General features: G+C 37.8%; 1 protein-coding gene across 9 annotated transcripts in view; it reads right to left on the minus strand.

Annotated features, from left to right (window-relative positions):
* LOC134538265 (titin) overlaps nucleotides 1–21192 on the minus strand; it is a 358395-nt gene that overhangs the window by 128977 nt on the left and 208226 nt on the right. For 6 of the 9 annotated variants that reach the window (XM_063379416.1, XM_063379419.1, XM_063379418.1 and 3 more), the window contains exons 75-82: nucleotides 7051–20904; nucleotides 5888–6187; nucleotides 5465–5779; nucleotides 5223–5380; nucleotides 4871–5125; nucleotides 4199–4406; nucleotides 3962–4062; nucleotides 1306–1421 (exon numbers count right to left, since the gene is read on the minus strand). The exons of 2 other annotated variants lie outside the window; for them this stretch is intronic. In XM_063379416.1, the coding sequence (XP_063235486.1) occupies nucleotides 1306–1421; nucleotides 3962–4062; nucleotides 4199–4406; nucleotides 4871–5125; nucleotides 5223–5380; nucleotides 5465–5779; nucleotides 5888–6187; nucleotides 7051–20904 (15307 nt within the window). The remainder of the gene's footprint in view (nucleotides 1–1305; nucleotides 1422–3961; nucleotides 4063–4198; nucleotides 4407–4870; nucleotides 5126–5222; nucleotides 5381–5464; nucleotides 5780–5887; nucleotides 6188–7050; nucleotides 20905–21192) is intronic. One more of the 9 variants, XM_063379423.1, reaches the window with a different exon arrangement.

Below are 21192 nucleotides of genomic sequence, written 5' to 3' on the forward strand. Positions count from 1 at the left end.
CGGCAGCGAGAAATGGTGTCAGAGCAGATGCCTCGCAGGTTCAGCGTGGGCCAAAACGGGCTGAAAAAAGGGAAGCCGAGACACCAGGGTTGTTGTCAAGGACTCAGTTCAGATCTGGCATCAGAATTATTTTAATCATTGGTGTAATTTCATTTATTTTTGTCTTATGATGTTGGAACTCATGCATCCATGTTTGCCAGTGTACACAGTTGAGAACTGTGAGCCAGGTGGCTGGCGACAGTTGTTTCCCATCACTACGGACTCATAGTTCATCAACGAACTGATGTCCCTGTATCTTGTGTATTCTGAGAAAAACTTTTGGGACGAAAAAAAAAAATTGTGCGTGGACACGGCAGAAGTGAAACTTCTTGCGTATGAGTTATAGATAGAGATAAATTATTAGAATTTTTTTATTGAACAACAGATAATAATTGAAAATATGTGAGTCTAATCTCAAACGAAAAAAATCCCTGTTACCGCATCCTCTACTCTCGCATTCGTTCACTAGCATTATTTGGCGCCTCTCTTGGCGGTTTATTCCCACATTGCCTTTGATAATACCTCTTATCTGCTTCTGGATTTTTATTATATTTGAGCATTATGTTAAATCACGATCTCCAGCTGAATAAAATGAAAGAATACAAAAACACTCCAATCGAACGTAAATTACACAAGTTTTTACATCCTTTTAACATTTTAAATCACAGTGTTCACATACCAAAAATAATTACACTTATAAAGCTAACCAATTAAGTCAATTGTGTCTTTTTTACTTTTTCAATCACACTATTCACATTAAAAATGAATTGTATTAATAAAGTTGAGAACACAGATCAATAACTCTTTTCCACATTAATAAATAAATTGCAGCCACTTTAAATAAAATAAAATAAATATGGTAGCACCAATCGTTGGCCGTTACGTAAACTGAGGAGTAGAAAAACACAAGCAGCTTTAAGAGAATTCAGTAGCAACACTGCAGCATCATTTCTATCTTTCCATTGCCGTCTTCCATTTCGGCATTACAACTAGCATATACATAACATGCTATGCTATGCACCTATCCCCCCTCCCCTCTTCCAATTCAATCGCTAGCGCATGCGTTGGAGTGGCGTCGCTGCTGACGCACTCTCCTGCTCTACCGGTTCACCCACCATGGACCTAACCATTCCCCTCATGCAATCAAAATTTCCGTGACGCTCGAAAATTGTAAATTGTAAGTAAAGAAGTTTCACTTCAATAATTATGTAAAATGACCTTTAGACGCTCTTCAAGGCTCTAGGCAAGCGTTGTAAGAACAAATACCTTGCAAGTTCCCCGTCACGAATGGGAATTATGTCTTCCAACGGAGTCTCGAAATGAGGGGCACTGAGTTGTTCCTCAGTGGCCAGTTTCTCTTCCAGCAAGTCCGACAAACTCTCCTGCAAGAAGAACCAACATTACATGAACTTCCCACAGTTGAGTAGTCCTCACAACGATTTTAAAGTACTAATTTAACTTACATATCCATCCATATCTTTCTAAAAATATTTCTGAAGCATGAGTGATTGTGTGAGAATCATAATTGAAAGAGTTCCTTTAAAAATTATTGACCAATTATTGATATGACTGTAGCCGATCATAGCCGAAAAGAAATTAGATAGGGAACCAATAAAATTTATAGCAAAGTACATATATAGCCAACCCCTTAGATCTCACAAATTATATTTGTTATTCAACATTCTCATAATTTAACTCAAGAAACACTTATGAGCACTGTGGCTTATAATATGGTGATGTAAATGTCGAAACAGTGCCTATTTTTTTTGGCAATGATATTCAAAACACTTCCAAGCAGGGTTTGATTTAGCTATTTTCCCAAATAATAATTCTATTAGAGCCCAGGTTTTTAAAAGGCCTACACAACCATAACTTTATTTTTTAATTGAGTCCCAATTTTAACTAGCTAAATTTTATGTATAAGTATCTGTAATCATGTTTGTATTCAATTCAATATAATGGATCTGCTTAAAGTTTAATATACAAGTTATTTTAACATTTCCTAAATTCATTGGCGTAGCTGTATTCATAAAGTTGGGAGGGACAAATAGTGATTTTGATGTCATGTAAACCCATTCCCCTCTTACTAAGACGGGGGATTTTGATTTTAAAAGTGCAAAATAGCGCTTTTTAAGCAGTTTTTGTATCTAACCATTGGATACATTGATGTTAAAATTATTATTGTGTCCTTAAGATAAAATTTGAGAGTGAAGAAATTACAAATAAAGTTGGGCAGAATAATATTATAAAATAAAAATATCACGGTCTAGAAAGTTGGGGGGGACACGTCCCCCCTGTCCCCCCCGGTTCCTACACCCCTGCCTAAATTAAAACTTGTCTAAGGAAAATACAAACGCCCATGCCTGAGGTGGGACTTGAACCAGCAACCTCTGGGGCTTGTGAGAACTGATGCTAAACTGTGAACCCATGAGGATAACTGTTTGGTCATAAGGGGCCTCGGACTTCATAAATCTGCCAGTACCATCAGGCGGTGAAACAACACAGTATTGGAAAACAATCCAAAAAGTTTTACGAGAAGCATTTGAAATCCCAATAAATTTCACTATCAAACAAATTCACTGACTACATAGAAAAAAAAAGTCATTTTCTTATCTTTTTATCTCTACCAGGTGTCTTCAAACTACGGTCCGTGGGCCAACATATATCCGGTCCGCTGTAGTTGGTATAATGAGCTAGCTAGGTCTTGGAGGAGTCAGTGCGTTCATATTATACATTTCTATCAAATTTATTTTGAATGCAATCTGAAATGTGGTTTCAAAAATTAATAGTACCACAAAAAATATGCAAATAAGCTACAAAAAACATTTCGCAAAACCTAAATACTAATAAAAATTAAATACTTTTGAAAGTCTACATGACACAAAATTATGCTATCTACTGATAGGCTGTTTTTGATTATATAATGCATGGATAGTAATCACTGAGTAACTTAGGTAAACTGATTAGTCCCCTCTAGGCCTGTGTAATGATTAATCCATTTGCGCCACTGACCACAAGTTCTCAGCAAACTGTGAAGTTCAACTATGCATAATTGGGGATGGGGAGGGTACAAGAAGACAAAATACTTGAGAAGCCCAGTTGAGTTTCGAGATTTTTAAATTGTGGGGTTGAAAATTTGTACATTTAGTATTGTCGAATAAAGTTATTTGCCCCTGGGCCCATAGTTTCTCTGGACGGCCCTGTTTATGCATGAAATGCACTTCCTTTGGTGGAGAAACCACTTCTTTAGAAACCGTGCATGCATAAACAAGGTAAGATGATCTTTTAGAGTAGATATGGTCTTAGTAAAATTTGTACACATACAATGATGCTTCAGAAACATTAATTACAACATAACTTTTAGTAAAAATTAACAATGTTCTATTTATTTTAAATTACTATCTTTCGTGATGAGTATATGACAGTAAAACTTGTATGGTTAAAAAATTTATGATTTTATTGTACTGCCATAAAATTTTTACCCATGAAAATAGCCATAATCTATAAATATTTTATTTATTATACAAAGGTAAATCTTTATATATGTACATACAGACATAAAATACATAAAAAATAATGACCAGAAGATTTACTACTGTGTCAAAAATACATGTTTTAATCTTCTTTCACAGTCTGTTGCTTTATGTAACAATAATTAATTTTATGTCTAAACAATGTTTTCACAAAAACATATCACAAAAACATATGTATCTTATTTTATTTTTAGTTTTGGTATGAATGTTTGTAATGTTGAATATTTTTATTTAATAATAATTGCCATATTCATGTCACATATAAGTTATACATTGTGGTACTGTAATTTATTTTTTTACAATGTTTTAACAGTATCATGCAGTTCATTTTAAACATTTGCACACTATCCACTGTAGTCCGGATCATAAATGGAACGCCAGTATTTTACCTTCTCCACTAAAAGATCTTCTTCTGACCCACTCTGTCCAGTAATCAGCGATGTTGCGACGGTAACTGATGCTACTTCGGAATCCGGCACGTATTCATAAGCTGGAAAAAAAAAAATGTTTATGAGTAGAGGTGCAGTATGGATTTTTACTCTTATCCAGAATGTAATTTATTATTTTAAATTACAAAAGGACCAAAGTCGCGGAGTACAGAAATAATTCGCAAGTAGGATACAAACCTTCGACGACGAGGGAAGCAGCGCATACCGCCTCCCCAACTTCGTTGATGGCATGGCAAGTATATTCCCCAGCATCTTCCGGGAAAACTTCGGCTATTGCCAGTTTGCAAACACCTTCAGTGTCCTGGTAGACTGTTAAGTCTTTGGCCTCCTTCACCGGCTGATTCTTATGGAACCAAGCAACTTTTGGTGTTGGCTTGCCAGTAACCTGTTAAAATTAAACAAGTCTGTCAGTACCTACAAATGCGAAGACATCTTGTAAAAAAAAACTACAAGTGGTCAAAATATTAGGATAGATTAATTACAGTTAGATGTATTATCAGCATCGAAGTACTTAATTAAAGACAGGGTCAAAAATATGTAGGATTCCCGAAGGGTCTTGCGGAATTACATTTATCATTTCTGTTTTACAATAGTTACGATTTGCAAGTGAGATGCTTTTTAATCCCCATTATTAGAGATGATGAGTTGATAAAATGAATGTGGAGCCTTGACGGAATTAATGATCGGGAAGAATAGGGAAACCGCCATAAAACCCACAGGCTCACGACAAAAGTCCAAGCGTGGCCCCGCTGGGTTCCGGACCTGAATTCAACTCGATGGGAGACGCGTGATCTGACCACTCAACCTCCGAAGCGCCCACAGAACGCAGAGCCTTCCCGTGGTAAGCACCTTGCACGTGAAGAGCACTTGCTCCCCGTCCATGACGCGGACACTGGTCAGCTTCTCCACGAACGTGGGGGACTCCAGCTCCACCGTTTCCTCCCACTGCCGATCCGGCATCACGACCACCGTGGCGGTGGACATCACGGAGCCCGCTACGTTCTCCGCCCTGCAGGTGTAGCTGCCGGCAAGCTCCGGCATCACCTCGCTGACCACCAGCAGCGAGCGGTTGTCTTCCGTCACCACGCGCATCTCCGGGCAGGACTGCACCAACAAACACCGGACGTTGGCGGTCCCAACCAGAGACAAAGGAACAAACGTGAAGAAAAAAAAAAAAAAAGTTATGATAAAGTATGCTCACCTTGATGGGCACATGCTGTTTGAACCACTGGAAAGAAGACGTGGGGTACGAGTCAACGGTCGTCTCCATTATTACCGCCTGTCCTTCCGCCACGATCTGCGGTCTCAACGGTTCGATGAACCTTGGAGGAACTACAGAGTCTGTCTCATCTTCTGGTTCTGGAAAAATAGGAAACAATTAATAAATTGTGGTGATACTACATTTTATAACAACCTCTTATGAAATCTTTGCAGGGTTCTAACCTTTGACAGCCAGAGAACCAGAAGTTCGGGCCTCTCCCACCGGATTTAGAGCTCTGACTTCGTATTTGCCGCACACATCTTTGCGTGCCTTTAATATCTTCAGCGTTGTTTTTTGCTCGAATGTCTTGATGATGACGTCAGAACTTTCAGCTATCTCCTTTCCGTTTCGGTACCACTTGACTTCGGGCTCTGGCTTCCCTTCGAAACCAACTTCCAAAATTACGGTGCTTTCCTTCGGTACGATCATTGCCTCTAATGGGCGGGTGATTTTCGGCGCATGTAGTACTTCTGGTTTGAAGGTGGTTGCTGCTTTTCCTAGAAAATAAACAATAACATTCATAGTGTAATTTGTAAATGTGGCTATTAATATGAATAAAAGAACCATTGAAAAATTAAGAAAAAAAGTAATTATGTATCACTCACTTATTACAATGTTTGATCGGCACTCTGCTTTCCCAAATTTGTTTGTAGCAACAACACTATAGACAGTTTCATCCTCTTCTTGTGGTTCTTGAATTACGAGTTTGGCAACTCCAGTTTTTGGAGTGTAGCTGATCTGCTTCCCCTTTGATGGTTTGATTTCATTGTTGTTGGCAAGCCATTTCACAACCGGCGTTGGTTGCCCCAGCACTGTGCACTGCAAAGTTACCGGTTGCTTTCCTTCGACAACTTGCGGTTTCAACGGTTTCACAAAGTGTGGCGCCGTGCCAGTTTCTTCTTCTTCTGTGCAAAAAAGGTGAGTACGGTTAGTTTTTACATTCTGTCTGTGAAAACCATTACAAGAAGTCATGCAAACTTTGTAGCAAAGCTGTAAAAATATTTCTGTTTCCGCAAGCATTCAAACAGTGATGATAAAATACTGACGCAAGACTTTGATCATAATAGTTTTAAAACATAAATTACAAATAAATAATGTTTGTATAATATACCAGCTTATGAAAGTTTGCTATTTGAAGAGAAAATAAAATTTACATGTTTGGTACTTAAAATAATTTGCACAGCAAACATATTCATCATATTCTTACGTTTTGACATAGCAAACATCAGCCATCCATTTGTTTAGTAGGCAATCAAATAACACGGCATGGTAGGGAAAGGGTGAGTCCTGCACAAGGCAAAGTTAGAAGGCAACTGAAACAGTTCTTGGCAAGTTTTCTTGGCGAACAGTGGTAACACAGTGTCTGAGCCAAATCGTAGCTTGGCTGTAAAGCTATTTAAGCACAGCTAGCTTCTGCCACAGAATGTGTTAACTAATTATAAGAAGAAAAAAATCTTTTGATATGCATTACAGTTAAAAGTTAGAAACAAAATAAAAAATATTGGCCTATTATATATAAAAGTAAAAAAAAAATGTATTAGACTCAAAAGTACTCACACTCAATGGTTATCTTGGATAAAAAAAACAGTAACAAGATTCTAAAAACCAAAAATATTATCACAACCATTTAAACTACAGTAATTGTGTTAGTCTACAAAACACCAGATAACACTCAGGCATGTTAACATAGGTTAAAATAGTAGTTCAATATTATTGTCAAAACTTTGCTCAGATCAACACAGTTGCAAAAATGTGCACAAGAACATACCAAGTACAATAAGGTTTGCTGTAGAAGTGGCTACCCCAGCAACATTAGATGCCCGACAGGTGTACATTCCAACATCACTTAGTTTGGTCTCCTCTATCTCCAGAATCACTGTTTTCTCCTGCACCTTCATCACTACACGCTTCGAGGGAACAATCTCCTGATCATTGTGATACCATGTAATATCTGGGAAGGGAAGACCTTCCACTTCACACACAAAAGTGGTCAATTTCTCTGGGCGTGAAACAACAGGCACCAAACGTTTTACAAATCTTGGAGCAAGATTCCCACCAGATGACACAGATATCTCAGCAACACTCTTCTGTACTATAGAATGTCTTACAGTTCTTTTATCTTCTGAAACTTCAACATCTTCAATAACTGGTTCTTCAGGTAATTTAAACAAAGATTCGGTTACACGTTTTTGAGAAATAATCTCCAACTCACTGAGTGGTCTATCATCATCACCAATAAAGGGTAATTTAGAATCAGTTTGCAACTTTTTCTTAGAAACAGTCTCAACTTTTACTTGTTTATGCCATGAAAACTGCTTTTCCTCTAAATCTTCCACACTTTCATCTTCCTCCCTGGAAACCTTTTTAGAAACTTTATCAGCTTTGGAAACAAGAGTTACCTGTGCAACTGAATGAATTTCTTTGTTTTCTTCATCAGCTTCTTCAATTATATGAGTAGGTATAAGAGAAACTTCTTCAGGCTTTTCGTATTCTTCCTCCGGTTTCACATCTGGCTCATCAGGAATTACATCAGATGGTTTCTTAAGTCTACGGACTCTCCTCCAAGGATGTACAGGTTTATCAGAGACTGGAACTATGTCTTGTTCTACTAATGGCACCTTGTCCAATTTCACATCAATCTCATTCAAAGGTTTTTCAGACACAACTAATTTCTCAGGGATTTCTAGATCAAATTTTTCTTCATCTAGGTCTGAGGGAAATCCTTCGTCTGAGACTACTTCCTCTGGATGTTTGGTTTTTTTAATTTTCTTTACCTTTTTCACCTTCTTTTTATCAACAGTCTTCTCTGGAGATTCTTCTGGCATAACTTCCTCTGATTCTCTAATCTGGTCAATTGGTTTTAGTTTTCCAACTTCCAAGTCACGAGGTTTCTTCTCATCACTTGGTTTCTCTTTAGTGAAAGGCTTCAACTTGATAGTCTCAGGCACTTCAGGCTCAGGGGAACCCATCTTCTTACACAGTTTTATATCTTTCTCTTCATCAGGCTCAGGCTTTTTAGGTACACCTTTTACAAGCGGAATCTGAACAACTTCAGGCTCTGGTTTTGATTTCTTGTCCTTAGGTATCTTGGGTTTATCATCTTCTGGTGCCTCCTTGGGTGACAACTCTGGAAGTATTTTCTCAGGACTTATAATCTCTGGTTCATCCTTCTCCAAATCATATGGTTCAAATGGCTCTAATCCTATTCGTTTCTTATCTTTCTTTGTTTTTGGAATTTCCTCACTTGGTTTTTCTTTCTTTGGCTTCAACTTCTCATCCTCTTTCTTATCTAATGGCTTTTCAGGAATTTTCTTTAACTTCACTTCTTCTCTTTCATCTTCATCCTTTGGTATTTTGCCTTTGCCAATGATAAGCTTCTTCTTTTCATCTTCTGGTTTATCTGGCTTTTTCTGTAACTTACTCCATGAAGGTTTCCCTTTGTCTTCGTCATCTTTGGGCTTTTCCAAATCCACATCTTCAAAGGGTTCATATTTCTCTAAGTGAACTTCTTCTTTCTCTGGTAGTTTAATAACCTTTCTTACTCTCTTTTTAAGAACTTTTTGTGCTTCTTCAACATTCCTTGAGAGTACTCCACTGTCCATTTTAGCATCAATTATCGATACAATAATCTTGTGTTCCACAGGAGGATACTCAATTATCTTTACATTACTCTTCAGCAAAACCTTTGGAATTTCTGATGGCTGTATTTCTTTTGGTTGAACTGACACTTTTCTCAATTTAACTTCAGCAAAGAGTGGTTTAACTGAAACTTCTTCCACTTTCTGTAACTCAGGCTTTGGTTTTTCAAGCTTACCCTTACGTAATGGCAAGGATGGTTTTTCATCAACCTCTTTTGGTACTTCCTCATCCACAATATCTTCCTCCTTGCCTACAGGTTTCTTTCCTATTACCTTCTTCTTTTTACCTCTTACCCATGGCAATGTGGGCTTTTCTTCTTCAACCTCTTCTTTTGGTGCTGCCTCATCTGGAATATCTTCCACAATCTTTTCAGGTTCCTTTGGTGTTTTTTTCTTCTTACCTCTTACCCACGGTACTTCAGAACTTTCAGGAACTGGAAGTTCTTCTGGCAACTTAGATTCTGAAATTTCCTCTGGTGCTACATCAGATATTTCTGTAGGTTTTTCTAAAACAGTTGCATCCTCAGTTTCTTCTAAATCAGATGGAACCTCATCCGCTGCGACTTCATCCCCTGGGTGTTTAGGTTTTTTAATTTTCTTGATCTTTTTTACCTTCTTTTTATCAACGATTTTGTCTGGAGATTCTTCCAGTTTGAACACTTCTGGCATAATTTCCTCTGAATCCCTAATCTGGTCTATTGGTTTAGGTTTTCCAACATCCAAGTCACGAGGTTTCTTCTCATCACTTGGTTTCTCTTTAGTGAAAGGCTTCAACTTGATAGTCTCAGGCACTTCAGGCTCAGGGGAGCCCATCTTCTTACGCAGTTTTATATCTTTCCCTTCATCAGGCTTAGGCTTTTTAGGTACACCTTTTACAAGCGGTATCTGGACAACTTCAGGCTCTGGTTTTGATTTCTTGTCCTTAGGTATCTTGGGTTTTTCATCTTCTGGTGACTCCTTGGGTGAAAACTCTGGAAGTATTTTCTCAGGACTTATAATCTCTGGTTCATCCTTCTCCAAATCATATGGTTCAAATGGCTCTAATCCTATTCGTTTCTTATCTTTCTTTGTTTTTGGAATTTCCTCACTTGGTTTTTCTTTCTTTGGCTTCAACTTCTCATCCTCTTTCTTATCTAATGGCTTTTCAGGAATTTTCTTTAACTTTACTTCTTCTCTATCATCTTCATCCTTTGGTATTTTGCCTTTGCCAATGATAAGCTTCTTCTTTTCATCTTCTGGTTTATCTGGCTTTTTCTGTAACTTACTCCATGAAGGTTTCCCTTTGTCTTCGTCATCTTTGGGCTTTTCCAAATCCACATCTTCAAAGGGTTCATATTTCTCTAAGTGAACTTCTTCTTTCTCTGGTAGTTTAATAACCTTTCTTACTCTCTTTTTAAGAACTTTTTGTGCTTCTTCAACATTCCTTGAGAGTACTCCACTGTCCATTTTAGCATCAATTATCGATACAATAATCTTGTGTTCCACAGGAGGATACTCAATTATCTTTACATTACTCTTCAGCAAAACCTTTGGAATTTCTGATGGCTGTATTTCTTTTGGTTGAACTGTCACTTTTCTCAATTTAACTTCAGCAAAGAGTGGTTTAACTGAAACTTCTTCCACTTTCTGTAACTCAGGCTTTGGTTTTTCAAGCTTACCCTTACGTAATGGCAAGGATGGTTTTTCATCAACCTCTTTTGGTACTTCCTCATCCACAATATCTTCCTCCTTGCCTACAGGTTTCTTTCCTATTACCTTCTTCTTTTTACCTCTTACCCATGGCAATGTGGGCTTTTCTTCTTCAACCTCTTCTTTTGGTGCTGCCTCATCTGGAATATCTTCCACAATCTTTTCAGGTTCCTTTGGTGTTTTCTTCTTCTTGCCTCTTACCCATGGTACTTCAGAACTTTCAGGAACTGGAAGTTCTTCTGGCAACTTAGATTCTGAAATTTCCTCTGGTGCTACATCAGATATTTCTGTAGGTTTTTCTAAAACAGTTGCATCCTCAGTTTCTTCTAAATCAGATGGATTCTCATCAGCTGCGACTTCATCCCCTGGGTGTTTGGGTTTTTTAATTTTCTTGATCTTTTTCACCTTCTTTTTATCAACGATTTTGTCTGGAGATTCTTCCAGTTTGAACACTTCTGGCATAATTTCCTCTGAATCCCTAATCTGGTCTATTGGTTTAGGTTTTCCAACATCCAAGTCACGAGGTTTCTTTTCATCACTTGGTTTCTCTTTAGTGAAAGGCTTCAACTTGATAGTCTCAGGCACTTCAGGCTCAGGGGAGCCCATCTTCTTACGCAGTTTTATATCTTTCTCTTCATCAGGCTCAGGCTTTTTAGGTACACCTTTTACAAGCGGTATCTGGACAACTTCAGGCTCTGGTTTTGATTTCTTGTCCTTAGGTATCTTGAGTTTTTCATCTTCTGGTGCCTCCTTAGGTGAAAACACTGGAAGAATTTTCTCAGGACTTATAATCTCTGGTTCATCCTTCTCCAAATCATATGGTTCAAATGGCACTAATCCTATTCGTTTCTTATCTTTCTTTGTTTTTGGAATTTCCTCACTTGGTTTTTCTTTCTTTGGCTTCAACTTCTCATCCTCTTTCTTATCTAATGGCTTTTCAGGAATTTTCTTTAACTTCACTTCTTCTCTTTCATCTTCATCCTTTGGTATTTTGCCTTTGCCAATGATAAGCTTCTTCTTTTCATCTTCTGGTTTATCTGGCTTTTTCTGTAACTTACTCCATGAAGGTTTCCCTTTGTCTTCGTCATCTTTGGGCTTTTCCAAATCCACATCTTCAAAGGGTTCATATTTCTCTAAGTGAACTTCTTCTTTCTCTGGTAGTTTAATAACCTTTCTTACTCTCTTTTTAAGAACTTTTTGTGCTTCTTCAGCATTCCTTGAGAGTACTCCACTGTCCATTTTAGCATCAATTATCGATACAATAATCTTGTGTTCCACAGGAGGATACTCAATTATCTTTACATTACTCTTCAGCAAAACCTTTGGAATTTCTGATGGCTGTATTTCTTTTGGTTGAACTGACACTTTTCTCAATTTAACTTCAGCAAAGAGTGGTTTAACTGAAACTTCTTCCACTTTCTGTAACTCAGGCTTTGGTTTTTCAAGCTTACCCTTACGTAATGGCAAGGATGGTTTTTCATCAACCTCTTTTGGTACTTCCTCATCCACAATATCTTCCTCCTTGCCTACAGGTTTCTTTCCTATTACCTTCTTCTTTTTACCTCTTACCCATGGCAATGTGGGCTTTTCTTCTTCAACCTCTTCTTTTGGTGCTGCCTCATCTGGAATATCTTCCACAATCTTTTCAGGTTCCTTTGGTGTTTTCTTCTTCTTGCCTCTTACCCACGGTACTTCAGAACATTCAGGAACTGGTAGTTCTTCTGGCAACTTAGATTCTGAAATTTCCTCTGGTGCTACATCAGATATTTCTGTAGGTTTTTCTAAAACAGTTGCATCCTCAGTTTCTTCTAAATCAGATGGAACCTCATCAGCTGCGACTTCATCCCCTGGGTGTTTGGGTTTTTTAATTTTCTTGATCTTTTTCACCTTCTTTTTATCAACGATTTTGTCTGGAGATTCTTCCAGTTTGAACACTTCTGGCATAATTTCCTCTGAATCCCTAATCTGGTCTATTGGTTTAGGTTTTCCAACATCCAAGTCACGAGGTTTCTTCTCATCACTTGGTTTCTCTTTAGTGAAAGGCTTCAACTTGATAGTCTCAGGCACTTCAGGCTCAGGGGAGCCCATCTTCTTACGCAGTTTTATATCTTTCCCTTCATCAGGCTTAGGCTTTTTAGGTACACCTTTTACAAGCGGTATCTGGACAACTTCAGGCTCTAGTTTTGATTTCTTGTCCTTAGGTATCATGGATTTTTCATCTTCTGGTGACTCCTTGGGTGAAAACTCTGGAAGTATTTTCTCAGGACTTATAATCTCTGGTTCATCCTTCTCCAAATCATATGGTTCAAATGGCTCTAATCCTATTTGTTTCTTATCTTTCTTTGTTTTTGGAATTTCCTCACTTGGTTTTTCTTTCTTTGGCTTCAACTTCTCATCCTCTTTCTTATCTAATGGCTTTTCAGGAATTTTCTTTAACTTCACTTCTTCTCTTTCATCTTCATCCTTTGGTATTTTGCCTTTGCCAATGATAAGCTTCTTCGTTTCATCTTCTGGTTTATCTGGCTTTTTCTGTAACTTACTCCATGAAGGTTTCCCTTTGTCTTCGTCATCTTTGGGCTTTTCCAAATCCACATCTTCAAAGGGTTCATATTTCTCTAAGTGAACTTCTTCTTTCTCTGGTAGTTTAATAACCTTTCTTACTCTCTTTTTAAGAACTTTTTGTGCTTCTTCAGCATTCCTTGAGAGTACTCCACTGTCCATTTTAGCATCAATTATCGATACAATAATCTTGTGTTCCACAGGAGGATACTCAATTATCTTTACATTACTCTTCAGCAAAACCTTTGGAATTTCTGATGGCTGTAATTCTTTTGGTTGAACTGACACTTTTCTCAATTTAACTTCAGCAAAGAGTGGTTTAACCGAAACATCTTCCGCTTTCTGTAACTCAGGCTTTGGTTTTTCAAGCTTACCCTTACGTAATGGCAAGGATGGTTTTTCATCAACCTCTTTTGGTACTTCCTCATCCACAATATCTTCCTCCTTGCCTACAGGTTTCTTTCCTATTACCTTCTTCTTTTTACCTCTTACCCATGGCAATGTGGGCTTTTCTTCTTCAACCTCTTCTTTTGGTGCTGCCTCATCTGGAATATCTTCCACAATCTTTTCAGGTTCCTTTGGTGTTTTCTTCTTCTTGCCTCTTACCCACGGTACTTCAGAACTTTCAGGAACTGGAAGTTCTTCTGGCAACTTAGATTCAGAAATTTCCTCTGGTGCTACATCAGATATTTCTGTAGGTTTTTCTAAAACAGTTGCATCCTCAGTTTCTTCTAAATCAGATGGAACCTCATCAGCTGTGACTTCATCCCCTGGGTGTTTGGGTTTTTTAATTTTCTTGACCTTTTTCACCTTCTTTTTATCAACGATTTTGTCTGGAGACTCTTTCAGTTTGAACACTTCTGGCATAATTTCCTCTGAATCCCTAATCTGGTCTATTGGTTTAGGTTTTCCAACATCCAAGTCACGAGGTTTCTTCTCATCACTTGGTTTCTCTTTAGTGAAAGGCTTTAACTTGATAGTCTCAGGCACTTCAGGCTCAGGGGAGCCTATCTTCTTACGCAGTTTTATATCTTTCTCTTCATCAGGCTCAGGCTTTTTAGGTTCACCTTTCACAAGAGGAATCTGAACCACATCAGGTTCAGAAGTTAATTTATTTTCTCTTAGTTTTTTCTGTAACTTATCTTTAGATTTTATTTGTCCAAATTGTTTCAATTCAGTTTGTGACATATCTTCAGTTGTATCTTTTACATCAAGTTTATTCTCTGCTAACTTCTTTAACATTAAAATAGAAATATCTTGCAAAACTTCCTGAATATCATCAGATTCCTTTTGTTCTTTAATCATTAATTTTTTATCTATATGTAGATCCTTATGTGTCATATCTTGTTGAAAAATAAAATCACTTTTCTGGTCTGAAACGTCCTCAGATTGTTTCTGGTCATCTGTTATTTGTTTAGGTACAATAGCATCATCGACTGGTGCCTTCTTTACTTTCGTTCTTCTTTGCCATGGCAACTGAGATTTAACAGACACAGGAGTTTCTTCTGGTTTCTCTTCCTCGGTTAAATGGGCCGGAGTTAATTCTGATACATCTTCAGGCTTCTCTCCTTTTATCACTGGTTTAAGTTGTACTGTTTCTTGTACTTCTTTATCATCTGATTTCAATTTTCTTACTGGCTTAAGTACAATTTCTGACACTACATCAGGTTTCTCCTTGTCACCTGGTTTCCTTTTTTCTTGTTTCTTTACACCAATTACTGTTAAATCCTGCACAACAACTTCTTCAATTTCATCAGTCTGTTTCTGTTCTTTAATAACAGTTTCCTCATCCTTTTGTGTTAATTTAGGTTTGGTAACACGTCGCCAAGGAAGACCAGTTTTTTGGTCGAGTACCTCTTCAGATGGTTTCTGTTCATCTGTTATTTGTTCAGGTACAAGTTCATCATCACCAGGTGCCTTCTTTACTTTTGTTCTTCTTTGCCATGGCAACTGAGATTTTATAGACTCAGGAGTTTCTTCTGGTTTCTCTTCCTCGGTTAATTGGGACGGACTTATTTCTGATATATCTCCAGGCTTCTCTGGAACAAGTCCTTTTTTCACTGGTTTAAGATGTACTGTTTCTTGATCTTCTATTTCATCTGGTTTCAATTTTCTTACTGGCTTCAGTACAACTTCTGACATATCATCAGGTTTCTCCTTGTCACCTGGTTTCCTTTTTTCTTGTTTCTTTTCACCTATTACAGTTATATCCTGCACATTAACTTCTTCAATTTCATCAGTGTGTTTCTGTTCTTTAATAACAGTCTCCTCATCTTTTTGTGTTAATTTAGGTTTGGTAACACGGTGCCAAGGAAGACCAGTTTTCTGGTCGAGTACCTCTTCAGATGGTTTCTGATCATCTGTATTTTGTTCAGGTACAAGGTCATCACCACCAGGTGCCTTCATTACTTTTGTTCTTCTTTGCCATGGCAACTGAGATTTTATAGACTCATAAGTTTCTTCTGGTTTCTCTTCCTCGGTTAACTGGGCCGGAGTTAATTCTGATACATCTCCAGGCTTCTCTGGAACAACTCCTTTTTTAACTGGTTTAAGTTGTACTGTTTCTTGTACTTCTTTATCACCTGGTTTCAATTTTCTTACTGGCTTAAGTACAATTTCTGACACATCATCAGGTTTCTCCATGTCACCTGGTTTCCTTTTTTCTTGTTTCTTTACACCAATTACTGTTATATCCTGCACAACAACTTCTTCAATTTCATCTGTCTGTTTCTGTTCTTTAATAACAATTTCCTCATCCTTTTGTGTTAATTTAGGTTTGGTAACACGTCGCCAAGGAAGACCAGTTTTCTGGTCGAGTACCTCTTCAGATGGTTTCTGTTCATCTGTTATTTGTTCAGGTACAAGTTCATCATCACCAGGTGCCTTCTTTACTTTTGTTCTTCTTTGCCATGGCAACTGAGATTTTATAGACTCAGGAGTTTTTTCTGGTTTCTCTTCCTCGGTTAATTGGGACGGACTTATTTCTGATATATCTCCAGGCTTTTCTGGAACAACTCCTTTTTTCACTGGTTTAAGATGTACTGTTTCTTGCTCTTTTTTTTCGCCTGGTTTCAATTTTCTTAGCGGCTTCAGTACAACTTCTGACATATTATCAGGTTTATCCTTGTCACCTGGTTTCCTTTTTTCTTGTTTCTTTACACCAATTACTGTTATATCCTGCACAATAACCTCTTCAATTTCATTAGTCTGTTTCTGTTCTTTGATAACAGTTTCCTCATCCTTTTGTGTTAATTTAGGTTTGGTAACACGATGCCAAGGAAGACCAGTTGTCTGGTCTTGGACCTCTTCAGATGGTTTCTGTTCATCTGTTATTTGTTCAGGTACAAGGTCATCATCACCAGGTGCCTTCTTTACTTTCGTTCTTCTTTGCCATGGCAACTGAGATTTAAAAGACTCAGGAGTTTCTTCTGGTTTCTCTTCCTCGGTTACTTGGGTTGGGGTTTTTTCTGATACATCTCCAGGCTTCTCTGAAACAACTCCTTTTTTCACTGGTTTAAGTTGCACTGTTTCTTGCTCTTCCTTTTCGCCTGGTTTCAATTTTCTTACTGGCTTAAGTACAATTTCTGACACATCATCAGGTTTCTCCTTGTCACCTGGTTTCACTTTTTCTTGTTTCTTTACACCAATTACTGTTATATCCTGCACAACAACCTCTTCCATTTCATTAGTCTGTTTCTGTTCTTTGATAACAGTTTCCTCATCCTTTTGTGTTAATTTAGGTTTGGTAACACGTCGCCAAGGAAGACCAGTTTTCTGGTCGAGTACCTCTTCAGATGGTTTCTGTTCATCTGTAATTTGTTCAGCTACAAGGTCATCAATACCAGGTGCCTTCTTTACTTTTGATCTTCTTTGCCATGGCAACTGAGATTTTATAGACTCAGGAGTTTCTTCTGGTTTCTCTTCCTCAGTTAATTGGGACGGACTTATTTCTGATACATCTCCAGGCTTCTTTGGAACAAGTCCTTTTTTCACTGGTATAAGATGTACTGTTTCTTGCTCTTCTTTTTCGCCTGGTTTCAATTTTCTTACCGGCTTCAGTACAACTTCTGACATATCATCAGGTTTATCCTTGTCACCTGGTTTCCTTTTTTCTTGTTTCTTTACACCTATTACTGTTATATCCTGCACAATAACTTCTTCAATTTCATTAGTCTGTTTCTGTTCTTTGATAACAGTTTCCTCATCCTTTTGTGTTAATTTAGGTTTGGTAACACAATGCCAAGGAAGACCAGTTGTCTGGTCGTGGACCTCTTCAGATGGTTTCTCTTCATCTGTTATTTGTTCAGGTACAAGGTCATCATCACCAGTTGCCTTCTTTACTTTCGTTCTTCTTTGCCATGGCAACTGAGACTTTATAGACTCAGGAGTTTCTTCTGGTTTTTCTTCCTCGGTTAATTGGGCTGGAGTTAATTCTGATACATCTCCAGGCTTCTCTAAATCAACTCCTTTTTTCACTGGTTTAAGTTGAACTGTTTCTTGCTCTTCTTTTTCGCCTGGTTTCAATTTTCTTACTGGCTTAAGTACAATTTCAGACACATCATCAGGTCTCTCCTTGTCACCTGGTTTCCTTTTTTCTTGTTTCTTTACACCAATTACTGTTATATCCTGCACAACAACTTCTTCAATTTCATCAGTCTGTTTCTGTTCTTTGATAACAGTTTCCTCATCCTTTTGTGTTAATTTAGGTTTTATAACCCGTCGCCAAGGAAGACCAGTTTTCTGGTCGAGTACCTCTTCAGATGGTTTCTGTTCATCTGTTATTTGTTCAGGAACAAAGTCATCATCACCAGGTGCCTTCTTTACTTTCGTTCTTCTTTGCCATGGCAACTGAGACTTTATAGACTCAGGAGTTTCTTCTGGTTTCTCTTCCTCAGTTAATTGGGACGGACTTATTTCTGATACATCTCCAGGCTTCTCTGGAACAAGTCCTTTTTTCACTGGTATAAGATGTACTGTTTCTTGCTCTTCTTTTTCGCCTGGTTTCAATTTTCTTACCGGCTTCAGTACAACTTCTGACATATCATCAGGTTTATCCTTGTCACCTGGTTTCCTTTTTTCTTGTTTCTTTACACCTATTACTGTTATATCCTGCACAATAACTTCTTCAATTTCATTAGTCTGTTTCTGTTCTTTGATAACAGTTTCCTCATCCTTTTGTGTTAATTTAGGTTTGGTAACACAATGCCAAGGAAGACTAGTTGTCTGGTCGTGGACCTCTTCAGATGGTTTCTCTTCATCTGTTATTTGTTCAGGTACAAGGTCATCATCACCAGTTGCCTTCTTTACTTTCGTTCTTCTTTGCCATGGCAACTGAGACTTTATAGACTCAGGAGTTTCTTCTGGTTTTTCTTCCTCGGTTAATTGGGCTGGAGTTAATTCTGATACATCTCCAGGCTTCTCTAAATCAACTCCTTTTTTCACTGGTTTAAGTTGAACTGTTTCTTGCTCTTCTTTTTCGCCTGGTTTCAATTTTCTTACTGGCTTAAGTACAATTTCAGACACATCATCAGGTCTCTCCTTGTCACCTGGTTTCCTTTTTTCTTGTTTCTTTACACCAATTACTGTTATATCCTGCACAACAACTTCTTCAATTTCATCAGTCTGTTTCTGTTCTTTGATAACAGTTTCCTCATCCTTTTGTGTTAATTTAGGTTTTATAACCCGTCGCCAAGGAAGACCAGTTTTCTGGTCGAGTACCTCTTCAGATGGTTTCTGTTCATCTGTTATTTGTTCAGGAACAAAGTCATCATCACCAGGTGCCTTCTTTACTTTCGTTCTTCTTTGCCATGGCAACTGAGACTTTATAGACTCAGGAGTTTCTTCTGGTTTCTCTTCCTCGGTTAATTGGGCTGGAGTTAATTCTGATACATCTCCAGGCTTCTCTAAAACAACTCCTTTTTTCACTGGTTTAAGTTGAACTGTTTCTTGCTCTTCTTTTTCGCCTGGTTTCAATTTTCTTACCGGCTTAAGTACAATTTCTGACACATCATCAGGTTTCTCCTTGTCACCTGGTTTCCTTTTTTCTTGTTTCTTTACACCAATTACTGTTATATCCTGAACAACAACTTCTTCAATTTCATCAGTCTGTTTCTGTTCTTTAATAACAGTTTCCTCATCCTTTTGTGTTAATTTAGGTTTGGTAACACGTCGCCAAGGAAGACCAGTTGTCTGGTCTTGGACCTCTTCAGATGGTTTCTGTTCATCTGTTATTTGTTCAGGTACAAGGTCATCATCACCAGGTGCCTTCTTTACTTTTGTTCTTCTTTGCCATGGCAACTGAGATTTTATAGACTCAGGAGTTTCTTCTGGTTTCTTTTGCTCAGTTAAATGGGACAGACTTATTTCTGATACATCTCCAGGCTTCTCTGGAACAAGTCCTTTTTTCACTGGTTTAAGATGTACTGTTTCTTGCTCTTCTTTTTCGCCTGGTTTCAATTTTCTTACTGGCTTCAGTACAACTACGGACATATCATCAGGTGTCTCCTTGGCACCTGGTTTCCTTTTTTCTTGTTTCTTTACACCAATTAATGTTATATCCTGCTCAATAACCTCTTCAATTTCATCAGTCTGTTTCTTTTCTTTGATAACAGTTTCCTCATCCTTTTGTGTTAATTGAGGTTTTGTAACCCGTCGCCAAGGAAGACCAGTTGTCTGGTCTTGGACCTCTTCAGATGGTTTCTTTTCATCTGTTATTTGTTCAGGTACAAGGTCATCATCACCAGGTGCCTTCTCTACTTTCGTTCGTCTTTGCCATGGAAACTGAGATTTAACTGACTCAGGAGTTTCTTCTGGTTTCTCTTCCTCGGTTAATTGGGCTGGAGTTATTTCTGATACATCTCCTGGCTTCTCTGGAACAACTCGTTTTTTCACTGGTTTAAGTTGAACTGTTTCTTTTTCTTCTTTTTCGCCTGGTTTCAATTTTCTTACTGGCTTAAGTACAATTTCTGACACATCATCAGGTTTCTCCATGTCACCTGTTTTCCTTTTTTCTGGTTTCTTTACGCCAATTTCTGTTATATCCTGCACAATAACCTTTTCTGTTTCATCAGTCTGTTTCTGTTCTTTGATAAATGTTTCATCATCCTTTTGTGTAAATTTATGTTTTGGGACCTGTCGCCAAGGAAGACTAGTTTTCTGGTCTGGTACCTCTTCAGAAGGTTTGTACTCATCTGAGACTTTTTCAGGTGTCACTTTTAAATGTTTAGTGTCGTCTGGTGTTAGTTTTTTACTTTTTGTTTGAGTTTCATCTTTTGTTACTGCTTTTAACTTAATATCTTCCATCTGTGTTTTCTTTAGTTCTATCTTTTCTTCTGTGACTTTCTTTAGTTTGACCACTTCTTCCGTCCATGGTTTTAATGTTGTATCACGTTCTCTTTGATCTGAATGTATAATTTTGCCCCTCGAAGCATGGTGAAATAATGCAGTGGAATGTGTTTGATCGGTTGTCATCTCACTGTCGTATGTGGTAATATCCTTTCTAGTGATTCTGGGCCTCTGACGACCTTGCCTCCACGGAAGTGTTTCATCTCCTGGCGGCAATGTAATTACTTCGGCATCTTGTAGCCATTGTTCATCATCAGGCTGCGTGGCGGTGTCTCTAATTACTGTTCTGGCTGGACCACCCTTCAGTGATCCAGGTTTTCCTTTTGTGAAACTTACGGTACCATCTGCCTGAGTTTCAGGAACAGTAGGACCATATACCAGTCCTTGCTGTCCTGAAAGTTACATAACAATAATATACCTTTAACAGATTTTCCTAAGTATGATGATTTACATATAAATAAATTTATTTTTTAATTTAAGTTAATACAAATTCCTACATCTCAAAAAAGAATAAGTACCTATATTCAAATCTATATCTTTTAGGTACTTTTATGATGATACATGGCAACCTTTATTTCTTAATAGATATTTTGGTTTACCCCATACCTTAATTACATTATTTTCATAATGCATGTACTTACCTCTCTGAACTCTAAGATGTAACATAGCTGTAATGAACA

This window comes from Bacillus rossius, chromosome 13 (assembly GCF_032445375.1).
Source record: "Bacillus rossius redtenbacheri isolate Brsri chromosome 13, Brsri_v3, whole genome shotgun sequence".
In the NCBI taxonomy this organism is placed as follows: domain Eukaryota; kingdom Metazoa; phylum Arthropoda; class Insecta; order Phasmatodea; family Bacillidae; genus Bacillus; species Bacillus rossius.